The 26,949-nt window shown below is 47.4% G+C and overlaps 1 protein-coding gene across 9 annotated transcripts in view; it reads left to right on the top strand.

The window, feature by feature from the left end:
* Positions 1-26,949, top strand: part of CTNND2 (catenin delta 2) — a 918,973-nt gene that overhangs the window by 237,639 nt on the left and 654,385 nt on the right. For all 9 annotated transcript variants that reach the window (XM_077491861.1, XM_077491860.1, XM_077491866.1 and 6 more), the window contains exon 5: positions 6,612-6,646. In XM_077491861.1, coding sequence (XP_077347987.1) covers positions 6,612-6,646 — 35 coding nt within the window. The remainder of the gene's footprint in view (positions 1-6,611; positions 6,647-26,949) is intronic.

Genomic DNA, 26,949 nt, shown 5'->3' with positions numbered 1-26,949 from the left:
AAAATGATGATTGCATATATATGTTTATACATGTTGGTATTAGAAAATCTTGCAAAGTTTTTATTTATACTTTCTTTTTAAAGCTTTTTTGGCTTCTGATGTCAAACTGACCATGACACACACACACAAGCAGATCCATGCTGCCGTGGTCAGCTTGTGTCCCTGTGATCACCATGGGGAGTTATAGGGTGCTAGGTCAACACACGACGTGCTTGTATATCACGTGGTTATTTGTGCACCTATGCCCCAACTCTCAGCTCATTTTAGTAAGAGTGTTCTTCTGTACACATACACAGTGAGGAAGATCACTGTCTTTAGATTGCAGATGGTGGCAGTGAGACTGCAGGCTGGCTAGTGAGCAGTTTATGGGCGTGTGGGAGAGGGTTAAGACACTCTAGTGGGGGCAACGCAGAATTACACTCGCTGATGCCTAAACTAGACAAGGAGCTGCGGTCATGTGAAAATCGATATTTAAAGCAGGTCTCCCAACTTTAGGAGCTAGCAGCAGCCTGCACGGTTAATTCTTTGTATTCATGGCTGAAATTCTGTACACTATTGACACTAAGCACTTTGGTAACACTTCTGTTAGAGAACACCACTTCCCCAGATGTGCAGCATTTATGAGCGGGTACTATGGAGCATGTAGCAAACCCATCATCTCACTCCTAATTACTGGCCCCCTATTGCTTCTGGATACAGGAAATGCACTTCTCCATACCTTCATGCCTGTTCTCCCTCTTGGGCCCCTCTACATCTCTCTTTCTCTCTCCTGTGACTCCAGGCTGGGTCCCTTGGTACTCTGCTGCGGGTCAATCACAGTGAGTGGGGAACCAGCCACTAGTGAAAGGGCCAAGCATACTACTCCTTCACTACCAGAGTAATCATCACCTGAGCCATGTCACCTGTTTCCTGGCTGGTTCGCTGATTTGGCAAGTGACATAAATAGGGGAGTCATTAGCAATGGCAATCTAGCTTCCTCTGGAAGCTAGATTGTAGCTTCTCTAACTTCAGTCCCCTTGTTGTAAGCCTTGTTCTTTTGATAAGTCATGCATGCACCTCTTTAAGGACATCAGACCAGTCAATTGAGACAAATAGGGAGCTTTTACTGAAGTAGTTTCAGGTAACAAGTATCAGTTCTTAAAGACATATTTCACACAGGCTCCATACCCCCTGGGAGCCCTGACTGGACTCCTACCACCCTGCAAGTGAGTGATAGACTTTGATAGAGTAACAGCTAGATTTTGTCAGTCTTTTCCCAACCTCCCTCAGGGCACATAGTGAACCCTAATTTATATGATATGACTTGCAGGGGGGGTGACCCTGAATAAAAGAGCTGGAAAAGCATAAAAAGAGAAGTTTGGGATTAAAAAACAAAAACAAAAACATTTATACTCACGTAGGTGGATGCAGCATCGATCCAATGCTCCATCTGTCCCCCACCAGCTCTGCAGTGAGAACTGAGAAATAAAACACAGCTGATCACTCAATTCTCAAGGGGGCAGGAGGAGCAGGAGGAGCTGGCTCAGGCTCTCAGAGGATCGGTGAGAGGCTGAGGCAGGTGCCAGTCCAGGCATCTGGATGGATCCCAACCATATGGTCGGGATTTTTCCTGAGTCTGGACCGGCTGAGTGATGTCAGCCGACAGCGGGTCACAGGAGTGCAGAACAAATTGCACTCCTGTGATCCATAGGAGACATATGGACAAAAAGCTTTGGCCATATTTCTCCTTTAACCCTTCTCAAACACCACCAGCTCAGCAGGCCAACCTGAGGATATAGTGCAATGACATTGTAACAATTTGCACCTGGCTGACCTAATTACCTTGAGGGCATAATCACCCTTTCACACTGTGCTGCCCATAGTGTCGGTGGTAAAACGCCACTATTTTTAGCGGCTTTTAACGTTGGATTTGCGATGCATTTCGGTCAGTAGCGGGGCACTTTTACTCCCCACTAGTGGCCCGCAATAGCGGCATTTTGCTGGTGGTATAGCCGCGCTGCCCCATTGATTTCAATAGGGAGCAGCGGTGGAGGAGCAGTAAACACACCGCTCCTTCACCGCTCCAAAGAGGCTGCTGGCAGGACTTTTCCTGATCCCCTGCCAGCGCACCGATCCAGTGTGAAAGTCCCCGGGCTTTCAACAATCCCTCTCAGGTGGTGAAACCATGTACTAGGGATGTGCCAAACTGACCCATGTTTGGTTCACACCAGAACTTCCGAACACAGAGGTAGTAGTAATGGAGTATTCTGCACATTGTTCTAAAACATACTTAACAAAACTGCATAGGTTACTGGCTGTCCTGGAGGCCTTATCAGTTTATTTTTATTTTTTGCACAATTTTTTTTTTTTAACCATTTCAACCCCGGAAGAATTTACCCCCTTCCTGACCAGAGCACTTTTTGCAATTCGGCACTGCGTCATTTTGACTGACAATTGCGCGGTCGTGTGACATGGCTCCCAAACAAAATTTACGTCCTTTTTTCCCCACAAATAGAGCTTTCTTTTGGTGGTTTTTATTTTTTGCACTATAAACAAAAAAGCGTAAATTTTTTAAAAAACGCATTATTTTTTACTTTTTGCAATAATAAATATCCCCAAAAAATATATAAAAAAAACATTTTTTTCAGTCAGTTACGTATTCTTCTACATATTTTTGATAATAATTTTTTTTTTACTAGTGATTGCGGCAATCAGCGATTTTTATCATGACTGCGACATTATGGCGGACACATTGGACAATTTTGACACATTTTTGGGACCACTGGCATTAATACAGCGATCAATGCAAAAAATTGCATTGATTACTGTAAAAATGTCACTGGCAGTAAAGGGGTTAACCACTAGGTGGCGCTGTAGGGGTTAAGTGTGTCCTAGGGAGTGATTCTAACTGTGAGGGGGAGGAGCTGTGTGTGACATGTCACTGATCACTGCTCCCGATTACAGGGAGCGCTGATCAGTGACAGTGTCATTAGGAAAAACGGGGAGAACTTTGTTTACATTAGCATCTCCCCGTTCTTTCTCACCGTTAGATGATCGCGGGTATACCCGCGATCACGGTCATGGAGCTAAATAATTTTTCCCTCAGTTTTCGACGTATTTTTGGTAAAGAAAATCTCAATAAGCGTATATTGATTGGTTTGCACAAAAGTTATAACTTCTACAAAATAGGAGATAGATTTATGGCATTTTTATTATTATTATTATTTTTTATTAGTAATGGCAGCGATCTGAGATTTTTATCGTGACTGTGGCATTGCAGCAGACATATCGGACACTTTTGACACTATTTTGGGACTATTCACATTTATATAGCAATCAATGCTATAAAAATGCACTGATTACTGTATAAATGTCAATGGCAGGGAAGGGGTTAACACTAGGGGGCGATCAAGGGGTTAAATATATTACTTAGGGAGTGACTCTAACTGTAGGGGGAGCAGACTCACAAGAGGAGGAGACTGATCGGTGTTCCTGTGTACTGTGAACACACGATCAGTCTACTCCCCCCTGACAGGACATGGATCTGTGTGTTTACACACACAGGCCTACGTCCCTGCTCTGTTACCGGCAATTGCCAGTGCCTGGCGGACATTGCGGCCACAGGGCATGTGCATCAGTTCTGGAGTAGAACAGCCAGGAAGCCAAAGACGTCATATGACCCCCACCCAGGATGGGAGATCCCTCCTGCGGACGTCATTTGACTATGGGAGGGGAAACAAGGTTTCTTTCCTACTGGAAGGGGAACCTCTGTCCCAGTCTCGTCTTTCAGACTATAACACATTTTCTTTTAAGATTGCCCTGTATTTGGCACTATCCATCTTCCCATCAACTCTGACTAGCTTTCTTGTCCTTACTGAAGAAGAGCATCCCCACAACATGATGCTGCCACCACCATGCTTCACGGTGGGGATGGTGTGTTCAGGGTGATGTGCAGTGTTAGTTTTCTGCCACACATAGCATTTTACTTTTAGGCCAAAATGATTTTTGTCTCATTTGACCAGAGCACCTTTTTCTACATGTTTGCTCTGTCCTCCACATGGCTTCTCTCAAGCTGAAAACTGAACTTCTTATGACTTTCTTTCAACAATGGCTTTCATCTTGCTCATCTTTCATAAAGGCCAGATTTATGGAGTGCATGACTAATAGTTGTCCTGTGGACAGATTCTCCCACCTGAGCTGCAGATCTCTTCAGCTCTTCAAGAGTTACCATGAGCCTCTTGGCTGCTTCTCTGATTAATGCTCTCCTTGCCTGGCCTGACAGTTTAGGTGGATGGCCATGTGTTGGTAGGCTTGCAGTTTTGCCATACTCTTTCCATTTTCGGATAATGAATTGAACAGTGCCCTGTGAGATGTACAAAGCTTGGGATATTTTTTTTTATAACCTAACCTTACTTTAAACTTCTCCACAGCTTTATCCCTGACCTGTATGGTGAGTTCCTTGGCCTTCATGATTGTCAGGTCACCTTGAGGCCAGGTGACAGATGCACACTGTTGGGATCAGGAGTGCACCGCAAGTTAGTGGACCCTACGGCTGACTGCTGTGGATGGGAGTCAAGGTGATAAGGAAGGCAGGGCCACCAGAACACCAAGACGGATCCCACCAGGGTTAGAGTGTAAGATTCCCTGGGGCGCGGAGTCTAATGCCACGTACACACGAGCGGAATTCCGGGCAGAAAAAGACCGACGAGAGCTTTTCATCGGAAAATGCGACCGCGTGTATGCTCCATCGGAATTTAGCTGTCCGAATTTCCACCAGCCAAAAATTGATAGCATGTTCTCAATTTTCCAGACGGAAAAACTTTCTATCTGTAATTCCGATTGTGTATATACAATTCCAACACGCCAAAAATCACGCAATTCAACTACGAGACAGAAGCTATTGGCCGCTGGCTATTGAACTTCCTTTTTCTAGTCACGTCGTACGTGTTGTACGTCACCGCGTTATAAATGATCGGAATTTGATGTGACTGTGTGTAGGCAAAACAGCTTGAGCCAAAATCCGTCGGAATTCCATCGGGAAAAACATCAGAGCTTTTTCCGACGAGAATTCCGATTGTGTGTACGCGGCCTAAAAGCCAGCAAGTGTTCACCAGAGCCTCTAGTGGTGAGGATGGACTGGGCTGCAACTGGCTCCAGGTCGAGACCCCCAGGGTCCCCCAGCTCACACCCACAGTAGGCAACAGGAGGATAGGGATAGTAAGGGAATAAGCCAAGGTCTGGGCCACAAGCAGACAAGGACAGCAGAGTTCATGCCAAAAGGTCAGGGTCACAGGCAAACAGGGATAGTCAGGGTCAAAGTCGGTAAAAGAAACAAATGAAGAGCACACGGCAGGTAACAGGAAGCCAAACACACAAAGGTTGGGCAGCAGGGTTGGCCTGCAGTGGACAGAGGAGGGATTATAAAAGCAGTCAGGTGAGAGTCGGCTGGTCTCTAGAGATGAACACATGGAGACAGGTAAGCAGACAAACTCTATTGCATAACCATGACGATGATGCTGTTTGTTCACTAAGGTTCTCTAACAAACCTCTGAGGGCTTCACAGAAAAGCTGTATTCATACTGAGATTAAATTACACACAGGTGGCTTCTATTTACTAATTAGGTGACTTATGAGGGCATTTGGTTCCACTAGATTTTAGTTAAGAGTATCAGAGTAAAGGGGGCTGACTACAAATGCACATACACACTTTTCAGATATTTGTTTGTAAAAAAATGTGAAAACCATTTATCCTTCCACTTCATAATTATGTGCAACTTTGTGTTGGTCTATCACATAAAATCCCAATAACATACATTTACGTTTTTGGTTGTAACATGACAAAATGTGGAATATTTCAATGGGTATGAATACTTTTTCAAGGCACTGTATAAAGTGCATGAAGGCACATATGACAGAACCTGTTACATAATTAGACTGGTTGAAAAATGAAATAAGTCCATCCAGTTAAACCAATAAAAAGAAAAAAAATGTATACAATTCTATATACACAATCCTATGCTCACAGTTGATCCAGAGGGAGATGTTTCTCAACACTTAAGACAGTTATTCATTTTGACAACAGGGTGTTAGGAGCCAAATTCCTGATGCTACTAGAGGGGCATCAATTTTGAGACATAGAGGCTCATCAGGGGAAATTATACAAGTGTTAATCAGGATAGAGGCTATATATAAGGGGCTCTGCAATCGCCAGATATTCCCCCTAGGTGGGTAATGGCTTGGGGGGAACTACAGTTAAGGGAGGAAAATGTGTAGAACAATGACTAGGGAGAAAAAATAAAATAAAATATGGATCACTGAGAAGAAGCTGGGGAGAATATGAGAATCGAAGAAAAAAAAATTCCTCTCCTATATTATTGGCAACTGTACAACGGTGTCCTCGAATGTACTTGAAACATGTTCATTGAGAGCAGAGTTTATTATTTTACAAACATAGTGGGCAAACCCCATATTTATGTCACTCATAACAGTATATTTAATGCTACCTTCCAGTGGAATCCTTGAATGTACATTAAACATGTACGGTATGTTAGGTGCAGAGTTTCATATTTTACAAAACTTATATTTATGGTAAATAAAAAGTAATATATATATAATTTTTTTTTTTTTCTCAGCTCAATGGATGAGCAGTTCCGCTGGCAAACACAAGGTAAATTTATTGACATATCATTTTAGTTATAAAATTGTAAAGTTGCTCTCATATTGTTTCTTACCGCTGCTTAAACTGTAAATCCACTTCAGTTAAGACTAAACAGTTCGTACACATAGGGGTTGAGGTACTGAAATACATTTTGTTCAATTTGTTTTTATTGAAAGAAATAGAATTTGTCATACAGTTCTCAGTATGCAGGTATCAGAACATACACATATCAGGTGTACAAGTATCAAAACATACAAATATCAAAATATGTAAGTATCAAAGCAGAAATTGAGGCACATCAGTATGCGGGCAAGTAGTTCCGAGACAGTAGTTTTGCTTCCGATTGACAGCAGGAGTTGTCAAGGAGCTACCTGGTAGAAGGTAGGGGGTAGTAGGAGACAGATGTGCGTACCTCAGCTGGAATAAGGGGGGGAATAAAGAAGGGAGCAGAAAGAAGGGAGAAGATAGAAGAGAGAGAAGAGAGAGCCTAGAAGAGCCACCATTACAATGTTACACTATTACAGTACGGATCAAGTGTGAACATTATTTCAACAGCGACTAGAAACCGGGACCATCATGCACATTTCCGAGTACTATGACCAATTACTCTTTGTCATCCAGGCGTTCCATAACTTCCAGTGTTGTTCAAAAGTGCGAACATGTCCTTGTCTGCAAGCCAGTATGCGCTCAAATGTATAGTTATATTTTTACCATATTAACCACTTCAAGAACACTAGGGGCCTGGTTTGTTTTCCATCTTCTAGTGATGAGTAATTTGGCTGCTAAGAGAATATGAGTAACTATTTTGTGACAATCAGGTGGAAATTGTTCTATGCCGATGTTAAGAATGGCCAGGGCAGCCATGGGAGGGGTGAAAATACTAGTTATATCTGAGATGACACGAAACAGCTTGTTCCAAAATCTCGTCAGGTGCTTGCAAGTCCAGAAAATGTGCATGATCTGTCCCACTCCCCCGCACTCCCTCCAACATAGTTGGGACTACGTGGGGAGGAACTTAGACAATCTATATGGGGTGAGATACCACTGCAAAGTCATTTTATGGGATAGTTTCCAGTGATTAGCGCATTTCGAGGCCTGATATACCGATTTAGAGGCTGCAATCCATTGGGCCTTGGTAAACGAGGACACCAACTCTGACTCCCTTTTCAAGTGTGGTGTAGATTTTTGAAAAACAAGTTTGTTTTGTAAAAAGTTGTAGAATAGTAAGGTTCCCTTGGATTTGGGATGTTCTACGCTCGTGAGATATTGCCAACCAGGGGCAAATGCTGGTAGTTTTGTCGAGCTCAAAGAAGTGATACAATGTAGGATGCGAATGTATGTATAGTGGTCCATGCTAGGTATGTCAAATTCCCCTTGAAGTGATTGAAATGTTTTAGGGGAGCTGTCCAGGAGTAGCTGCTCCAAAGCTAAAATGCCTTGATATCTCCATTTTTGAAGAGACAGGTTAGGGATCAGCAACTCCAAGGTGGCTGAGGCTGCAGCCGCCGCGAACACCGGAGAGAGATTCGCACTGAGTGTCTCATGGAACTGTTTATAGTAATCGTTAGGTAGACCATCAGGTCCTGGGGACTTCCCTAAGGGTAGTGACTTAATGGCTCTGCAAATTTCTGAAGGGGAGATTGGTGCATTTAGGTCCTGTAATTGGTTGTTGGTCAGTTCAGGCAGTTGGAGAGAGGACAGAAAAGACAATATCTCTTCTGGTCTCGGTTGTGTAGTCTCAGGGTCCTCCCTTAAGTTATATAGCTTACTATAGTAGGCCGCAAAGGCATTGGCAATGCCCTTCGGGTCCATGGTTTTGGTGTTTGAGCAGATGTTCTATTTTGGATTGTAACTTGCTAGGAATTTACCTGCTTTGTTACCAGAGGAATAGGTTGTCAGTTTAAGGGCTTTAACATGTTTATCGTGTTCTAGAAGCATTATTCTCAGTGTCGTACGAAGTTTAGATAGTTTTGTAGCTAGGGGCGTGGAGGGGTTAGATTTATTATTGGCCTCTGTTGTGCGAGTCTCTCTCAGCACCTCGTCAAGCAGCCTCTGCCTCTGCCTCCTCATACGTGAACATATTTGAATAAGGTTTCCCCTGATAAAAGCCTTATGGGCACACCAAATCACAAACGGATCTGACACAGATGGAGAATTAAGCTTGAAATATTCCTGAAGATGTTTCTCAATAGTCGCCACTTGTTGTGGGGGGCTAAAAACCTGTGAGTTAACTCTCCAGATGTATGCAGGGTTGGGCGTGTGCTCCTCCAGGATAGATACAGAAACAGGTGCATGGTCCGACCACGTTATGTCATGTATACTGTAGGAGGACACCGCCTGTAACAGAACCCTATCCACCAGGATTATATCCAACCGTGAGTACAAGTTGTGGCGCGCTGAGTGGAAGGTAAAATCTCTTTCTTCAGCATGTTGACAGCGCCACACGTAGTACACATCTTCTAAGTGAAATAAAGGTTGGAGTGCTCTGAGTGAGCGTGAATGTTTCACTGAGGTATCCATATCCGGATCAGCTGTCAGGTTAAAGTCCCCACAAACAATCAATGCCCCCCACTTACATTTAGAAACTGTCGAGAACAACCTTTTAGCAAACCCATATTGATGATCATTTGGCGCATAAGCATTGACAATTGTAAAAAGTCTACCGTTGATATCACAAATGAGGATCAAAAATCTACCATCTGGTTCCTGAATAGAGTCATGGAGTTTAAAGGCCACCGAGTTCTTAATTGCTATAAGGACTCCTTTCCGCTTGCAGGAGGCTGAAGCTGTAAAAATATGGGGGAATTTCTTGTGTGTGAACATTGGGGAGGCCGAAGCCTGAAAGTGTGTTTCTTGTATGCATACCAGGTCACTCCCCATCTTAAGGGCCTCCTTCCAAAGGGAGGCACGTTTTGCCGGATGAGTGAGTCCTTGTACGTTAAAGGATGTTACAGTAATAGGCATAAAAGGGTGTGGAGCACCTTATGGTTGGTGCAATCCAAACTTGGGGGTATGTAGATCTTAGTCCTTCGAAGCCTGTTCGTATTGTAAGCATCGTTGTGCTTTTCCATGGCCGTGCAACTATTGGGTGCGTCAGGTGGTGGGAAGCTGTACATCTGGCTCAGCAAGCTGAAGAGGAAGGAAAAGGAAAGAAAAAAAAGGAGATACAAAAAGAAAACCGAGTCTAAACTTTGTGGTAAAAAGGGAGGAGCGACCTCGAAAGGGGTCTGATTGCAGGTATACTGCACAAGATCCATGAGGGAGGGGGATTCACCTGGAGAAGCTCCGGGGAGCGTTGCTAGAAGAATAAAATCAAAGTAGTGGACCAGAGGCGGTTGCCAATCTTCTTGGGACTGCGATTTGCGGTGTTGCTGTCGGCGAGTCGATAGCTGTTCAGGGAGGATGTCCCATTTTTGGAGGAGAGCCAGCCCTTCCTCTAATGTATTAACCACTGACATAGTGTTATTTCTGGAGATGACCAGACGAGTAGGATAGCCCCAACGATACATAATGTCATGGTTCTGCAGAGCTTTTGTGATTGTCAGGAGCGACTTCCTCTTTTGTAATGTGTATTGAGATAGGTCAGCGAACAGTTGGAAATTTGAGAATCGCTCAGGCAGTTGCTCTTTTTTGCGGAAGCATGCCGCAAGCTGCTCTTTTATGTGAAAGAAATGGACTCTCATTATTATGTCTCTGGGGACATCTTCATGAATAAAAGAGGGCTTAGGCAGTCTATGTATCCTGTCAATAACTACTTCTGTGTCAGACACATTAGGGATAGCCGTGCGGATCAGGTCACAAGCATATTGGTTCAGTTGGCTCACTGGGACTGATTCAGGGACACCTCTGATCTTAAGGTTGTTGCGTCTAGCGCGGTCCTCAAGGCCTGCGATTTTAGCAGTAAGCGAATCTATTTGGTCATCCCGGTCATTGTGGGCCTCAATAAGCATGTTATGCGAAGAGGCAAATTCGCCCATTTTGCTGTCTATGTGATCTACTCTGTTTCCCAGATCAGTCACATCAGCTTGAACTTTAGCCACACATTGCAAAATGTCAGTATTAAGAGAGGCCCGCAGTGAAGATAGCATATCCTTTAAAACTGTTTCTGAGACAGGCTGATTTGAGGCAGGGAAGGTATGGAATGAGTCAGGCAGGTCAGTGATAGCTAGAGCAGGGTTGCGTTCAGGGCTTACCTCTGCCTGTATAGAGTCATCCGACAGCCTAGGCTTGCTCTTGGCTGGGCTCTGCGATAATGGAGTTGCAGGGTCTGGAGATCCAGGCCTCGAGCCAGGAGACTTCCCCGCGGATCCGGAGCTGGGATGCTCTGGGGACGACGCGCTAGAGCCTCCCGGGGAAGATCCGCCGGCGCAATCTTGGCCGCGTGTGTGGCGGCGAGGGGGGAAGAAATGAGGGAGCTTCCCTGCACTAACCGTGTCTCGCCTCCTTCTTCCCATCCCGGGGTGATCTCTGCGGCTGGTGGGTGTAGGAGATAGCTTTGGGTCGCCGATTCGCCGCCTCGGTCCGTGCTAATCCCCAGTGTGTGAAGGAGCTACAGGCTCAAGCCTCCATTCAGCTGCGCGGTAGCCACGCCCCCCTGAAATACATTTTGGGTGGTTATGGATTTCCCCTATTTATTGTAAATATGTATTAACTTGTCTATTCCTATAGTTAGCTAGTCTGGCAAATCTCTCATAATATTACTGGTGATAGTACAATAATAAGGTTAGCTATTAAAAATAAACACACTGCTTATATAACAATTATCTCATTTATTTCCCAGTTAAATAGGAATGCTAACATAAAATACTAAAGTAAAATGTTACAGAGCATATGAAACACGATAGCATCAATTATATGTTACGTAAGGTCATCCTCTATGACCAGCATCGTCAGCTGGGCTCGTTGGCGTGAGAGCCATGAGGCAAGAGAGAGTTTTTCCATTCAATGAGCACTTAGGCCCCTTTCACACCTGAGCATAGCGTTTTCAGGCAGAAAATCGTGCAAATCTACCGCAATTTTGCGGCGTTTTATGCCGCGATTTTGTGCAGGGTAAAAGGTCACCAATGTAAAAAGAAGAAAAATGCCCAAATCTACCCAATTCAAGCGACAAAAAAGGGTCCAAAACTTGTTTGAGCTTGAGGCGTTCGGCTTCAGGCGACTTGGAGTGGAGATGTGAACAATAGATTTTTTCCCTTCCAGCGTTTTGTACCTTCAGGCTTCAAGCTACAAAATGCTCAGATGTGAATGGGGCCTTAAACTGCATTCAGACCCCACCCATACACAACATCAATCTAGCCTTCTATCCAATGGAAAAGAGATAAGAGGCCTTCTAAATATCTGTCCATCCTCCAGGAAGCCTGCTGTAGTGTCCATGAATTTGTCCATGAACTACCTCTATCTGACCCAGGTCGAATCTTCATGGACAGCTGGTCTTTGATCTTCTATAACTCAACCCGCCAGTCATCTTGGCAGCAGAGGCTTTTTGAAGCTTTGTTTGCAGACGTTTTAATCAAGCACTTCCATCTTTACTACACCAGCAGGTCTGGAGCCAAGCTTTTGTTCCCATACTCCCCTGCCAGGCGGCATGACTCTTCTTTCAGATGAAGGTTCTAAAATGTTACAAAGCCTCGATGGGTAACCTGTTAAATGGCATTCCAGGTGGCCCCCAAGAGTGATGAGGCTAGGTGTATCCAGATTTCATATACAAACACATCTTTTATTATGAAATAAAACATGTTGCCTTCCAACAGGTCCCCCCGTTCTCATTTTAAATCGCACAACATCCGTGCCATTATGCAGGGCACCAATGTGCACGTATTGGGCCTCTCCACAAGCAGACACCCTGACTATTTATGGACAGCCATCTTCAGAATCGTCCGCATCAATCATTTTAAGAGACAGTCATTGGAAAGGAATATAAAAGTTGTAGAAAGAAAGAGAGTAGGGGTTGACAGTGACAGGGGGATACAGACCCCAGGTTCTGTCATTGAGGTAGACTCAGGAGAGGAAAAAGAAGGGGGGGGGGATTGGGATAGGAGAAGAGGGGGGAGGTTCAGAATCTCACCTTTTCCCCAGAAGGCCTACCTTGCCCGCACCGGACCGCCAGCCATTCAGTCTTCATGTGGCAGAAGAGGCAGGAATGACCGCATTGGAGCTCAGTGTCTGTGGCCCACACCCTCCCCCATGAGGGGTGGCATCAACTCCGTTTGGTCTCCTACCGGGGCCTGTAGTTGGGTCTTCCAATCTCAATAGAGATTCATCTAAGCTTTTGGGGAGGTAATTGTGAGCAGAGAAGTGATCTGTCCATAGAGCCCATCGGGCCGCGTGCCTTTCTCTAGTGCCTTTACAGGTCGCAATCCATTCTTCTGCCTCCCTGATCCGATTCGTCCTGCACAACCATTCCCCCCCACTCGGTATCTGCGTTTTCTTTCATAAAATGGGGAGCAGCCGTCTTGCGGTGTCTAGTAGGTGAGGAAGTGCATTCTTTTTATAACGACTCATAGGCATGGAAGGGACGTGCAGGAGAAAATAGATCGGAGAGAGGGGGATATCTATCCCCAGGACCTCCTTAATCTGATTTTTAATGTCTTCCCAGTATGGAGTGATGATGGGACACTCCCACCATATGTGTAGGAGGGTTCCCCGGCCTCCGCATCCCTGCCAGCACCTATCAGAGCTGTTGGGATACATTTGTGCCAAATCCACTGGCACTCTGTACCAGCGCGACAGCAGTTTGAAATTTGTTTCTTGCATTCTAAATGAAAAAGAAAAAAATTACGACCTTTTTCTGTATAATGGAGCTAATTCCTATTGGAGTTACAGTTGGCCTTGGGGGGAAAGACGACACCCTTAGCCCATCCGTAGCCACACACTGGGGCTGCTGTGTGTGTTTTACAGAAAAAGGTCAAAATTTTTTTTCTTTTTCCTTTTAGATTTATCTACAATTACCTACCAAGTTAAGACCCTCTCTCTCTATTGAGGCTATCCTGGACGTTCTGTAAATTGGAGGAGCAAAATAGATTGAAGGCCTATAACAATCACGGTTTGCACTTTTTCTCTCCTCTTGCCCTACCTTCTTGGAGTTTTCGGTTCCCTCTGTGTGTTTTATAGGCTACATTTTTGCCCATACCTTTGTAGAGACACTTTTCTCTCTGCCTATCCTTAGGGAATAAAAACATCATAAGCTCCTGATGAAGCGTTGTAGAGAACGCGTAACATGTAGAGCATCTCTGAGCTGAGTCATCTATGATACACTGTTTTCGGAAATTTTATTTTTTATATTGCTGGTTCCTCTTTTTTAATGTCCTCATGTTGTATGTATATGGGAATATATCTAAAATGTGATGTACCTATATTATATTAGACAGTTTAACTATTATGCTCTGAGGCATTGAACATTTGTTTGTTTTTAGAAATAAAATATTGTTTAAAATTATTCTCTTCCATCTCCATGTTTATGCCTAAAAAGTCCATCACTATCAACATTAGCTGTTGTGTTTTCTGGTAAATCTAAATATCGGGACGTCGCATGTTCACTCTGCAGTGTATCCACGGGACCACCCTGTGGTAAATACACACCAAATTTAATCGTATTTTACTTGATTTGTCCGTTCTGTCTTCTGGGGCCATGTCAGCGTCTAGGTTGTATAAGGCAGCGTAATTGTCACGGAACCCTGCAGCTATTTGGGAAGATTTGTAAATGACGTCACCCGAGGGGGAGCAAAGTTTATGTATTTGTGTTTGGGCTCTTTTTTTCCGCAGGGCTCTCGCTAACATGAGGCCACACTTATTGACCTGCTCGTAATATTTGTGTGACGGTATCTTAGCTGCTTCTGTGCCTGTCTATCTAGTAGGTGCTAAAATAAATCCCTAAGCTCTGTCAAGTCCCTGAGGGCCTCAGGGTCACTATTATGCTTTTGTTTAAGTTCTGCCCGCTGGACCGCGTCAAGTATTCTATGGAAATCTGCCTGTCGCTCCAGCTTGATTTTGGTGCCCAGAGCAATCAGCACTCCTCGCACTACTGCCTTGTGGCATTCCCATATCGTTCCCTTCGGTAGGTCTGCAGTGGTATTTTCTGTAAAATAGTGCTGCAGAGTTTCTAATACCTTTGACTCCACTACAGGATCGTTCAACGGATTTTCATTGAGTCGCCAGGTCCAAGTCCTATGGGCGCTCGGGGACAAGGCGAGAGTGAGAGTAATTTGGGCATGGTCTGATATGGTTATTTTGTCAATGGATGAGCGCTGCAGCAGTTCCAAAGTGGGCCGGTCTACATACAGCATGTCTATTCTGGTGTATACATTGTGGACCTTGTAATAAAAATTATAGTCCCGTTCCTTGGGGTGGAGGATTCTGCAGTTTGGAGGGATTTTCAGAAGCGCCTAAGGAAGGCATGTGTATGTGTAGGTCACCCGTGCGATGTGTCTAGTGAGGGATCAGGGCTGACATTAAAGTCGCCTCCTAGGACTAGGGAGCCCACTTTAAATTTTGCCAGTTGGTCCATAACCATATCTAGAAAGGTCAGTTGACTCGTGTTAGGGGCGTAAATGGTGGCAAAAGTGTATTGGTACCTTTTAAGAAAACATATCTACCTTGTGTGTCTATGAGAGTGCGCTCGGGCTGTAAGGGGCAGTGTTTATGGACAGCAATCGCTGTACCTCTGGATTTGCTATTTGGCGAAGTGCTGACATACCACTGATTATAGCGGTGGGTGGGCAGTTTGAGTATTGACTGATGGGTGAAATGCGTCTCCTGTAGGAGAACTATCTGGGCCTACAATTTCTTCAATTCCCACCATAGTTGGCTACGCTTTTTGGGGGAGCAAAGGCCACAGACATTGTATGAGATTACCTTAACTTCTGCCATGGTATTATCGTACGGCGTGCAAACTTCGCCCTTGGTGGTGCAGTCCGGTGTGAGCTGTGGCAAATTGCATAAATTCCATCTGAGGGAAAGGCGAGGGAGAGAGAGAACAAGAAAAAAAGGAGAGAGTGGGAAGAAAAGAGAGAGACATTAACATCAATAAGCACAGTACTAAAATTAACTGTTGCAAAAAGCCAACTGACTGTTGGAAAAAACTGCAGGCCGAGGCCCGGGGGAGCCCCCAATATGGGGGACCCACCCTGCCTGGGCCTGTTATCCCAAATGGGATCAATACCCGTATGTGGGAGGCCTACTGGGGGGTCGTGGGCCAGCACAGAGGGAGGTACAAATATAAAAATAAAAAGGGGGGCGGATAGGGGAGGGTGTCTGCTCCACATCCACTTATGGAAGGGTGTGCTGAGGTACTGGGTGCCCGGGCATAACTGCCCAGATAAAAAGGGGGAGGGGGGTTTCAGGGGCATGGTAAGTGCAGCCTATGGGGCCTAGTCTGGGGGAGGGCAGGGCTCTAGGTATAAAGTCCAAGCCTGATCAGAACGTTCCTAATATGGGCCTTTGTCAGGGTCTTCGAGCAATCCTGTGATCCCGGAAAACAGTGCCCGTAAGTGGGGGCCCAGCGCTAGTGTTCAGCCCCTGTCTTGCCCCAAAGGCAGATGCTGGGGATCAGAGTGGTTCCCGACCGGTGTGCAGGGTAGTTCAGCAGCGTCGGCTCAAGCAAGGGACCTCAATCTCTCGAGGCCGAGGGGCCAGGCGATGCATCTCTTCTTTGGCGGTTGTGACTGCGTCTCCTGTTGCGTCTTTGTGGCATCTGCATCCAGGGTTGTGGGGGTCTAGGGGCTGAGAAACTCGGCATCTCACTGTCCCCACGCCAGTCAGGGAAATCCACGGAGCCCAGGCCGAGCGCTGAAAGGAAGTGTGGGAGGTCATCTTTGGTGTGTAAGGTTACTGAACGGCCGTCCTTAGATGCTTGTAAATAAAACGGAAAACCCCAGCGGTAGGGTAGGCCTGCTTCCTGTAAAGCCACCAACACTGGTTTTAGGGCTCTATGCTGCATGAGGGTGCGTCTTGAAATGTCCTGATAAAAGAAAAGGTGGGCCTCATCGAAGTCAAAAAATTGTTTATTTCGCATCTTCTGCATGATGCATTCTTTAAGGGTATATTTGTGCACTTTACATATAATGTCTCTGGGGTTATCAGTGTCTTGTGAAGGGGGCCTCAGAGCTCGATGGGCGCGATCAATTTCAATGGGTGTCGTGTTAGGAAGTTCCAGTATTTCTCTGAATATTCCAACCAGAGAAGGGATTATATCCCTGGGGGCTGTAGCTTCAGGCAGACCGCGTATGCGGATGTTTGCACGTCTGCTGCGATTTTCAAAATCGTCTAGCTGCGACACTAGTGCTTCTAGTTTGCGATCTTGTGCTGCGCATCGCATGTGTCGCTCTGATATGGTGGGCAGGGTGTCATCTAGCCTTTGCTCCAGCGTCTCCACTCTGTTTCCCAGATGTGTAGTGTCTTCCTTGAGCTGGGCTATATCTTCCCTGAATGTCTTCTCCATCCTGGAGGTAAACCTCTCTAGGTCCTCTCTTGTGGGGAATGACCAGATGTATCTTTTAATATCCCCATCTTCCATAAAGTCAGCAATAGTGGATCCCTCCTCCCTGGAAGCCGTGGACCCCGGGGATGCTGGGGGTGCAGAGTCACTCACCAGTCCTGGGGAGAGCTGCGGTGATGCAGGCTGAGGTGATGATGGTAGCTGTGCAGGCTGTGTCTGTGGCGCTGCCTGTGATTTTGTTGTTTTCCTGGCCAGCGCCATCTTGGATTTTTTGGGCGCCTTCCCGTGGGTCTTGGATAGGTAAGAATCCAGCTACCCCTGCTTGGATTTGCTAGCCCCCGAGTCCTGGCCTGTGTTCCGCCGACGCTGGGACATATCCTGAGCCGTTTGCAGGCTCGGGGTCTCCGGTATGCCATAATGGGTGCTGCGGTGGGTGCGGAGCAGAGAGCTGACACGTCCTCACAGCTCCATGTCCAGGACACGCCCCATCATATCCCCTCTTAAGCGTCTCTTCTCCAGAGAGAATAAGTTCAGTGCTCGTAACCTTTCCTCGTAACTAATATCCTCAAGACCCTTTATTAGCTTTGTTGCCCTTCTTTGTACTTGCTCCATTTCCAGTACATCCTTCCTGAGGACTGGTGCCCAGAACTGGACAGCATAATCCAGGTGCGGCCGGACCAGAGTCTTGTAGAGCGGGAGAATTGTTGTTTTATCTCTGGAGTTGATCCCCTTTGTAATGCATGCCAATATTCTGTTTGCTTTGTTAGCAGCAGCTTGGCATTGCATGCAATTACTGAGCCTATCATCTACTAGGACCCCCAGGTCCTTTTCCATCCTAGATTCCCCCAGAGGTTCTCCCCCTAGTGTATAGATTGCATTCATATTTTTGCCACCCAAATGCATTATTTTACATTTTTCTACATTGAACCTCATTTGCCATGTCGTTGCTGACCCCATTAATTTGTTCAGATCTTTTTTGTAAGGTTTCCACATCCTGCGGAGAAGTTATTGCCCTGCTAAGCTTAGTATCGCCCACAAATACAGAGATTGAAATGTTACCCCATCCTCCAGGTCATTTAAGAACAAATTAAATAGGATTGGTCCCAGCACAGAACCCTGGGGGACCTCACTACCCACTCCTGACCATTCTGAGTACTCCATTTATCACCACCCTCTGAACTCACCCTTGTAGTCAGTTTTCAATCTGTGTACTCATCCTATGGTCCATGGCAACGGACCTCATTCTATACAGTAAAAGTTGTTAAGGAACTGTGTCAATTGCTTTTGCAAAATCCAGATACACCACGTCTACGGGCCTTCCTTTATCTAGCTGGCAACTCGCCTCCTCATAGAAGGTTGGTAGGGCAAGAATGATTCTTCATGAATCCATGCTGACTACTGCTAATGATACTGTTCTCATTACTAAAATCTTGTATATAGTCCCTTATCATCCCCCCAAGAGTTTACATACTATTGATGTTAGGCTAACTAGTCTAATTCTCAGGGATGTATTTTGGGCCCTTTTTAAATATTAGTGCTACATTGGCTTTTCTCCAATCAGCTGGTACTATTCCAGTCAGTTGTCTGTCAGTAAAAATTAGGAACAATGGTCTGGCAATTACTTGACCGAGTTCCCTAAGTACCCTCGGATGCAAGCCATCTGGTCCCGGTGATTTATTAATGTTAAGTTTCCCAAGTCTAATTTTAATTCTGTCCTCTGTTAACCATGGAGGGGCTTCCTGTGATGTTTCATGAGGATAAACACTGCAGTTTTGGTTACTGAATTTCTTGGGATTTTTTTGCTCTCCTCCGCTATGTGTCTTTCAAGTTCTATCTTTTCACGGTGAATAAAGTTCGCTTTATTAATATTAGAGACACAAGTTACAATTCAGAAAACAGAAAACAAAAAAAAAAAAAACAAATTAAAACAGGTGGTGTACAAACACATAACAAAGAAAAAGGAAATTAGAATACAGTACTACCCACATGGAATGCAATATATATTACACAACAACCTTCCCCGACAGACCCTGCGAGGGCAGTGGCCAGCTAGAGCTCACACAAGATATAATGCAGAACGATAGCCACCATGCCCACCTCAAATCCCACAGAAGGGGGGGGGGGGGTACATGTAGAAATAGGGAAGACCGAGGGAAAAAAAAAAGGGAGGAGGAGAGAGGAGCAACAGCACGGGGGGAGGACAAAAGAAGGAAAAAGAAAAAGAGGGGGGAAAAGGAGGAGAGGGGGGGGGGTCAGGGGGGGAGAAGGCCCGACCCACAGATCTATCGGTGAGAGTTCCCGTATCTATATCTCCGCCCTGTCTCCACCCGTCCAGGGCAGCCATATGCCATCGAACTTCCTAGGGCACTTTCTACTAATATATGTCATTTTGTACAACGGGAGGGCTTTATTAATGATGTCCTCCCACAGGGTCAGCGTGGGGGGGGGGGGGAGCAGAGGTCCAGCGAAGGAGAATGGCCTTCTTGGCATAATAAAGCAGAAAGGCAATCAGGAGTTTGGAATAGCGTGGCCTCTGATCATCGTCCTGAATGCCAAGAAGAGCCAGCTCCGGAGATCGAGGCAGAGGGAAGCCCAAGCGGCCATCAATGGTGTCAAACACATCAGTCCAAAAAGCGGCCACCACCGGGCAGCTCCAGAACATGTGGAAGAACGTTCCCTCTGCTGCTCCACATCTGGTACAGGCAGGGTCCCGCTGTCGATACAGTCTGTGCAACCGCTGTGGAGTGTAATAAACCCTATGTAAAAACTTGGTCTGTATTACCTTATCTCTAGAAGAAATCACCAGGCCAAGACTATCCTGGAAACAGTCACCCCAATCCTCCCTCTCCAGGGAAGGAATGTCCGTCTGCCAGGCCTTCCACAATTTCTCCATCTTGGGAGATTCCACACTGAGGAGCAAGGTGTACAGGGACGAGAGAGGCTTGGAGAGCTGGTCCAGAGACAGTAGCTCCTCCACAGGATCCATAGAAAGGGTCGCAGCTGCTGGCAGCTGCGCCCTGGCTGCATGTCTCAGTTGGTGGTAACGGAAATACATCCACCCAGGCAAATCATAGTTAGTGGCAAGTACCCCAAACGTCTTCAGGGTACTCCCCGTGATAATATCGCCCAGCGTCCGCACACCATGTCTCACCCATACCTTCGGGTCAGGGACCGTCCGAAAGTGCGGGAGGCCAGGGTTCTCCCATATTGGCTGTCGGGGGGACCAGACTCCCGGCTTAATGAACCTCTTCCTGGCCAACCCCCACACCCTGAGCGTCGTTCTAGTTGAAAGCGGAAGCCCCCGACATGCCCCAGGGCCTTTGTATACTAGATCGGCAAGATCCTCCAAAGAACCCACCCCAGCCGCTTCAACGCAGCTCGCAGCGTTCGTCCTAGAACGGGCAAACCACCAACGGACCGACACAAGGACCGCCGCCCAATAATAGACCCTGAAGTCGGGCAAGGCCAGCCCCCCACACCGCACAGGTAGACACAGAGTGGACCTTGCGATCCTGGGGTTAGATCCCCCCCAAATAAAGGAGCCCACACATCCATCCAGATCCGCAAAAAAGGCACTCGGGAGCAAAACAGGGGAGTTCCTAAAAAAGTAGAGGAACCTAGGGAGGAAGACCATCTTTAACAGGTTAATGCGACCCAGTAGATTCAGGGGAAGCTTCCCCCAGGAGGCACATCTAGCCTTCAGCTGAAGGAGAGCCGGTTTCAAATTAAGTTCAAAATACTGTGTCGGATCCCTACCCACCACTATCCCTAGGTACTTGAATTCGGTGACCCACTGGAGGGGAGTGTCCGCCGCAGCCGCCCTCGACCCCGGGTCCAAAGGAAACAGGACGGATTTGGTCCAGTTTATCCTGACCCCAGAGAAACGTCCAAAGACATTGAAAATTTCCAATGCCGCTCGTAAGGAGGAGTCCGCATCTCTCAAATAGAGCAGAGCGTCATCGGCGTAGAGTGACACCTTCTCCTCAAGAGGGCCGACTTTAAGCCCTACCACCCCCGGGGAGGCCCTCAGGGCCACCGCCAGAGGTTCCAACGCCAGCGCAAATAGCGACGGAGAGAGGGGACAGCCCTGCCGGGTGCCCCTCTCCAACCGAAACGCCTCCGACAGCCTACCATTAACACGCAACCGCGCCCTCGGGCCGTTATAGAGCAACTGCAGCCAACTCAGGAAATGGGGACCAAACCCATATCTACGAAGTACCTCCCACAAATATCCCCATTCCACTGAGTCAAATGCCTTTTCGGCATCCAGGGAGGCAACAACCCTGGTCCCAGCGTTGACGTGAGGGATAGTTAAATTAAGGAAAAGGCGTCTCAGATTGATGTCAGTACCCTTACCGGGCATAAACCCCGTCTGGTCCTCATGAACAAGGCTCTCCAGAACCTGTGCCAGCCGATTCGCCAGGACCTTTGCCAACAATTTGGCATCGACATTTATCAAAGAGATCGGGCGGTAAGACGCACAATCCTCGGGGTCCTTACCCGGCTTGGGCACCAACACCACGATCGCCTCTGACATGGATTCGGGGAGCGACCCCCTCTCCAGGGACTGGGCGAATAAAGAAACCATTTTAGGGGCCACCAACTCCTGGTAAGTAGCGTAAAATTCAACAGGGATACCATCCGCCCCAGGGGACTTCCCCACCTGCATTTGAGCCATAGCCATCTGAACCTCTTCCAGCGTTATGGTCTTTTCTAAATGGGCCACCGCCTCACGGGACAAAGCGGGAAGTTCCACCTCATCCAGAAAGGCCCGGAGAGCCGGGTCCTCATAATCCACCCTAGTGGAGTACAGGGCACTATAATATTGCACAAACCGGTTCAGGATCCCCTCCGGGTCCGTGATGAGGGTCCCACCCTCGCCCCTGACCCCACCAACATGCGTACTGGTAAAGTGTCCCCGGGCCAACCACGAGAGCAGCTTCCCATTTTTATCCCCATATTCAAAAATCCTTTGAGCAGTGCCCAGCATAGACTTCTTAGTCAATTCTATCCTATGGAGCTCGACCGCCCGAAGTGCCATTTGCCATTCCCGATACCTGAAGGGGGTAGGGTCCGCCACATGAGAACTCTCCTTTTCCCTCAACACCCCCTCCAATTCCTCCAGCAGCTGCACAGACCGCTTTCGACACCTGACAATTCTAGAGGCATATTCCCCCCTCAACCAGCACTTGAACGCATCCCAGACCACCCGGGGCTCCGTAGAGTCCGCATTCTCCAACCAGTAATGACAGAGGGCCTCTGGCATATCCTCCTGAACCCCCACGTCTGCTATCCAATACCCCGACAGCCTCCACAGTCCCCTCCGCCGAGGGAGCCCAAGAGAGACCCCAAGGAGGAGGGGAGCATGGTCAGACACCCCCCTGGGCAGAATCCGCACACTCACCACCCGACTCAACATAGCTTGCGAGACATACCCCAGATCTATGCGAGAGAAGGTACGAAACGTGGCAGAATGACAAGTATACTCCCTGCCCGAAGGGTGAAAATGGCGCCAGACATCCACCAGCCCAAAAGTATCAGCCCATCTTGTCAGACCCGGAGTTTCACGAGAGGGCCGCTGGAGTCTATCCAGCTTCGGGGACGGGGCCATATTATAATCCCCTACCAACAGGACGTTTTCCACTCCATACTTTATAACTATGTTCATGATGGCAAACAGAAGGTCAGTATCTGCGGGGGGAGGCAGGTAAATACCCACCAGAACATACTCCACATTCGCAATAGTAACATGCATAACGAGAAACCTGCCCCCCGGATCCGTTTTCAATTCATGGAGCTGGAACGCAAGGGATCTGTGAACAAGCACACTCACCCCCCTGGAGTAACTCGAGTAGGTGGCATGGTAATGTTGGCCAACCCACGCTCTCCTGAGACCAAGCACTCGGGAGCCCATCAAATGCGTCTCCTGAAGGATACAAACATGTGGTGAGTATCTTTGTAAAAAGGTAAACACCAACGAGCGCTTGACCGCAGAGTTCAGACCCCTCACGTTCCAGGATAGAACAGAGAATTCAGCCATAACTGAAAACCATCGTAAATAAATGCCCGGATTTAGTCACTTGGCCCCCGCCCCAAAGAAAAAACCATCCCGCCCCCGAGGGTGCCCCAGTACCGGAGTACATGTAGGCGGCTAAGCCCTCCTGAGCAAGAACGGTGAACCCTGAGACCATAAGCCACCCCTTATAGTAGAATTGCACATGTGTCAACATACCGTGAAAAAAAACAAACATAACACCCAAACTCAGACTAAACCAAAACTGATCAGCAACGGCCGATCGCCCCCACCCCCCACCCCGCAAAACCCCAACAGTGGAGTCCCGCATAGATCCCAAAACTTAACCGTAAAATACCCTTAAGGCTTTGTGAGCAACTTACTCAGGTAGGCGTGCACCAGACCGTCAGGAGGACGCAGCCCCCCCCTCACCTCATACACACAGAGGGGGAGACCACTATTCCTACCTGCCACCAGCGCTATAACCCCCCCTTAAGAGTTGCTAGAGCATAAAATACATAGCAATAAAGTTCACCCAGCCATCACCTACAGCATAGTCCTGAGCAAGGAGTCCCCACAATTCTGTAGTATGTACCAAGCATGGTAGGCCCACTCCAACAGTCCCCCGGACTGCAGCCGGACTGAGGTGAAGGTGGGGGACACCACAACCGTACCCCCCCCTCAGCTCAGGGAAAATGGAGAAAAAAGAAAAAGACACAAAAAAAAAAAAAAAAAAGGGGGGGGGATCCGCAAATGAGGAAGAGAGTACAGAGCCACCTCAGCAGACACAGCAGCCAGGATTAAATCATCAGGATAGTCAGCCAGGCAGTGTCTCCAGCCAAGATGCAGCATCCCTGGGATTAGTGAAGAATCGGACAGTCTCACCATCTACCACCCGCAGTTTTGCCGGAAAGAGGATGCTATACTTGATCCCTTTAGCCCTCATGGAAGCCTTGACCGTGTCGAAGGATCTGCGCTGTTTCTGGGTTTCCATGGTGTAATCCGGAAAAAACAGCAGCCTAGAATTCTGGTACTTGACCTCCTTCATCAGCCTCGCCGCTCGGAGCACCTCATCCCGGTCCCTGAAGTTCAGCAATCGCAGAATCATGGTGCGTGGGGGGCTCCCCGCCGGGCCCCGCTGCGGAGGAACCCGGTGAGCTCTTTCCACTGTAAAGTAGGGGGATAGCTGCGCCTCCGGGAACAGGGAACGGATAAGATCTTCCACAAACACCGTGGGGTTCTGTCCCTCCACCCCCTCCGCCAGGCCGACGATGCGCAGATTGTTCCGCCTACTGCGGTTCTCGGCGTCCTCCGCACGAAATTCCAGGGTCCTCACCTTAGCTTGCAAGGCCCGAATCGCCCCCGAGTGTTCCGCCAGCACATCCTCCGCCTGGCCCACTCTCTGCTCCGCCACTCCCAGCCTCGAGCGGATCTTATCCAGGTCCTGCCTGATCAGGCAGACTTCCGTCTGGACCACCTCCATCTTCCCCGTTAGCGCCGTCTGGCAGGCCGCTATAGCGGCCATCACTTCAGGAATGCCCGGGAGGGAGGATGCATCAACCTCCGCCGGCGCGGTCTGCGTCGCCATATTGGAATGGGCACGTGGTCCTCCCGCTCCACTGGAATCCGGAGCGTCTAGCGGCAAAGCCCCGGGGGGAAACCGGTTCCTCCTACCTCCCTTGTGTCCCGCAGATGAACGGGACGGCATATGGTGAACCAGGCAAGCCGCCAGCAGTCGATAGCGCAGGTGAAAGGATGTTGTAGGATCAGTCTCTAGCAGAGCCCCGGGAAGCACGTCTGCTCACGCCGACATCTTGGCCACGCCTTCAAGTTCTATCTTAGCCATCCTTTTTGCACCCTTACATTTCTTGTTGCATTCTTTATAAAGTCTGAATGCTGATGATCCCTCAGCCTTGTATTTTTTGAAGGCCTTCTCTTTTGCTTTTATATGCATTTTTACATTGGAGTTAAACCATCCAGGACTTTTGTTCCCTCTTTTAAATGTATTACTCAGGGGGATGCATTGGCTAATGCCCTTATTTAATATGCTGCTGAGATGTGCATATTCACATGCACCAAAATCCACGGTGTAGTGGCACCATGTTATTTTGAAAAAGGGTTCCACCTTCAATTTTCTTACCTTTGCAGAACAGACTGATGTTAGGCTTAATGAACACAGTTGTAGGCAGGACTTTCAAGCATGCCCCTTTACCTCCCCAGTGGCCAGCATTCAGCAGAGGTGATGTTGGATATGACCTCAGGGGGGTCATAATATACTTATAAATGCTGCCTCTATTTACATATCAGTGCAGCTGGTCCATGGCTATTTATATATTAATGCAGCTGCTATTTACATATCAATTTATGTTAATTATATGTATACACAGGGCCTTCAGGTGAGTCGTCTGTACATGGCAAAAGGGCAGAGCTGGGCAGCATTAGTAACAGAACTCATACTGAGATATTGGGACACAGCACAGGACTAAAACTTCAGGGGCAAAGGAATTTAAACTGGGATAGTTATAGTTGGCATGTATGAGACAGCTGCTTTGGGCCCCACAACATTGATGGGGCCCAGAGCAGCTGCCCCTTTTGCCCTGCCGTAAAGACAGCCCTTAAAGTGGAAGTAAACTCTCCTATCGTTTTCAGCCAAGGAAGCTTCCATCTTTGCCTCTGTTTAATCTTCAACTGCTATGGTGCTGCACATGTGATTTGTTATGACACCAGCCATTGGATGGTTTGATAGTTTGGCTGAGAGCACAGCCAATGTGCAATTAGCACTTTTTTTTTACTGTTTAAATCGATGGGTTTACTTCCACTTTAATGGTACACTGTTATCATAAATATTAAAAAACACAATTCCTTTGATTATGACAGCTTTGTGCAGAAATGAAGAATATGTAGAAAATTTCCAACACTTATAACACCAGAGCCGTAACCATATCTCCCAACTTTTGAATTTCAGAATGAGGTACACTTCAGGGAGACAGAGACCTGTGGCACATGTAGCAAAAAGTGGGTGTGACCAAACCATTAACAGTAGGAGTGTTAGGTGCCGGTATGGAGACCAAGATGCTAAGAGGGCTCCCCTTGCGGCTAAGTGCAGCGCGCCCCTGGAGTTGGGAACAGGGAGCGCAGTGCTCAAAGAAGCATGGTTTGCCAGGTGCTTGCTTGTAGTCAGATGAGCTGGTCACCAAGGGATGACTGTGGCAGACTGGTAGCAATAGCTGTACTTGTGGTGCTTGGTAAGAGGAGAAACCAGGAGCCAGGCCAGGGGTCATACAGGGTAAGTCGGTCCAGAAGCATAAACAGGGGCAAGCCAAAGGTCATACACAGGAGACAGGAACAGAAGCAAAGTCCAGATGCAAGCCAGAGGTCAAATCGGGAAATCAGGGAGCGAGGTCAAGGCAAGCCGGGTTGATAACGGGTAGCGTACAGATCAGTATGCAGGAGTCACCAGGAACACAGAGAAGCTGAGATAATCCAGCAATGTCCTGTCTTTAGTGGCTTGCTTAAATAGGGTAGTTGGCGCCAGAGTTTGTCATGCCACTTGCGCGTTGCTGCACACGCATCTATTGCACATGCGCCGATCCTTTAGATTTGGTCGAAATTGCCAGTTCTGCTACGGCCATGTCCCTGACAGTGCCCCCCCAAGGGACAGCCTCCGAATGCCCAAACTTGCCCATCTTTCTGGATACCTGTTGCGTAAGTTCTGTGTCTAGGTCTAGGGGCGTGTATGTTTCCTGCAGGTTCCCAGGAATTCTCCTCTGAAGAATACCCCTTCCATTCAACAAGAAATTGAGTTTGCCTACCTCTCTTCCGACAGTCCAGGATGACTTCCAGTTAATATTCCGTGTCATTACCTAT

The sequence above is a fragment of the Lithobates pipiens genome, unplaced genomic scaffold, assembly GCF_037356315.1.
Source record: "Lithobates pipiens isolate NorthernLeopardFrog02 unplaced genomic scaffold, aLitPip1_a1.2 Scaffold_19, whole genome shotgun sequence".
Classification (NCBI taxonomy): Eukaryota; Metazoa; Chordata; class Amphibia; order Anura; family Ranidae; genus Lithobates; species Lithobates pipiens.
Note: the sequence above shows the minus strand (reverse complement) of the source record. Positions and strands in the feature narration are given on the sequence as shown.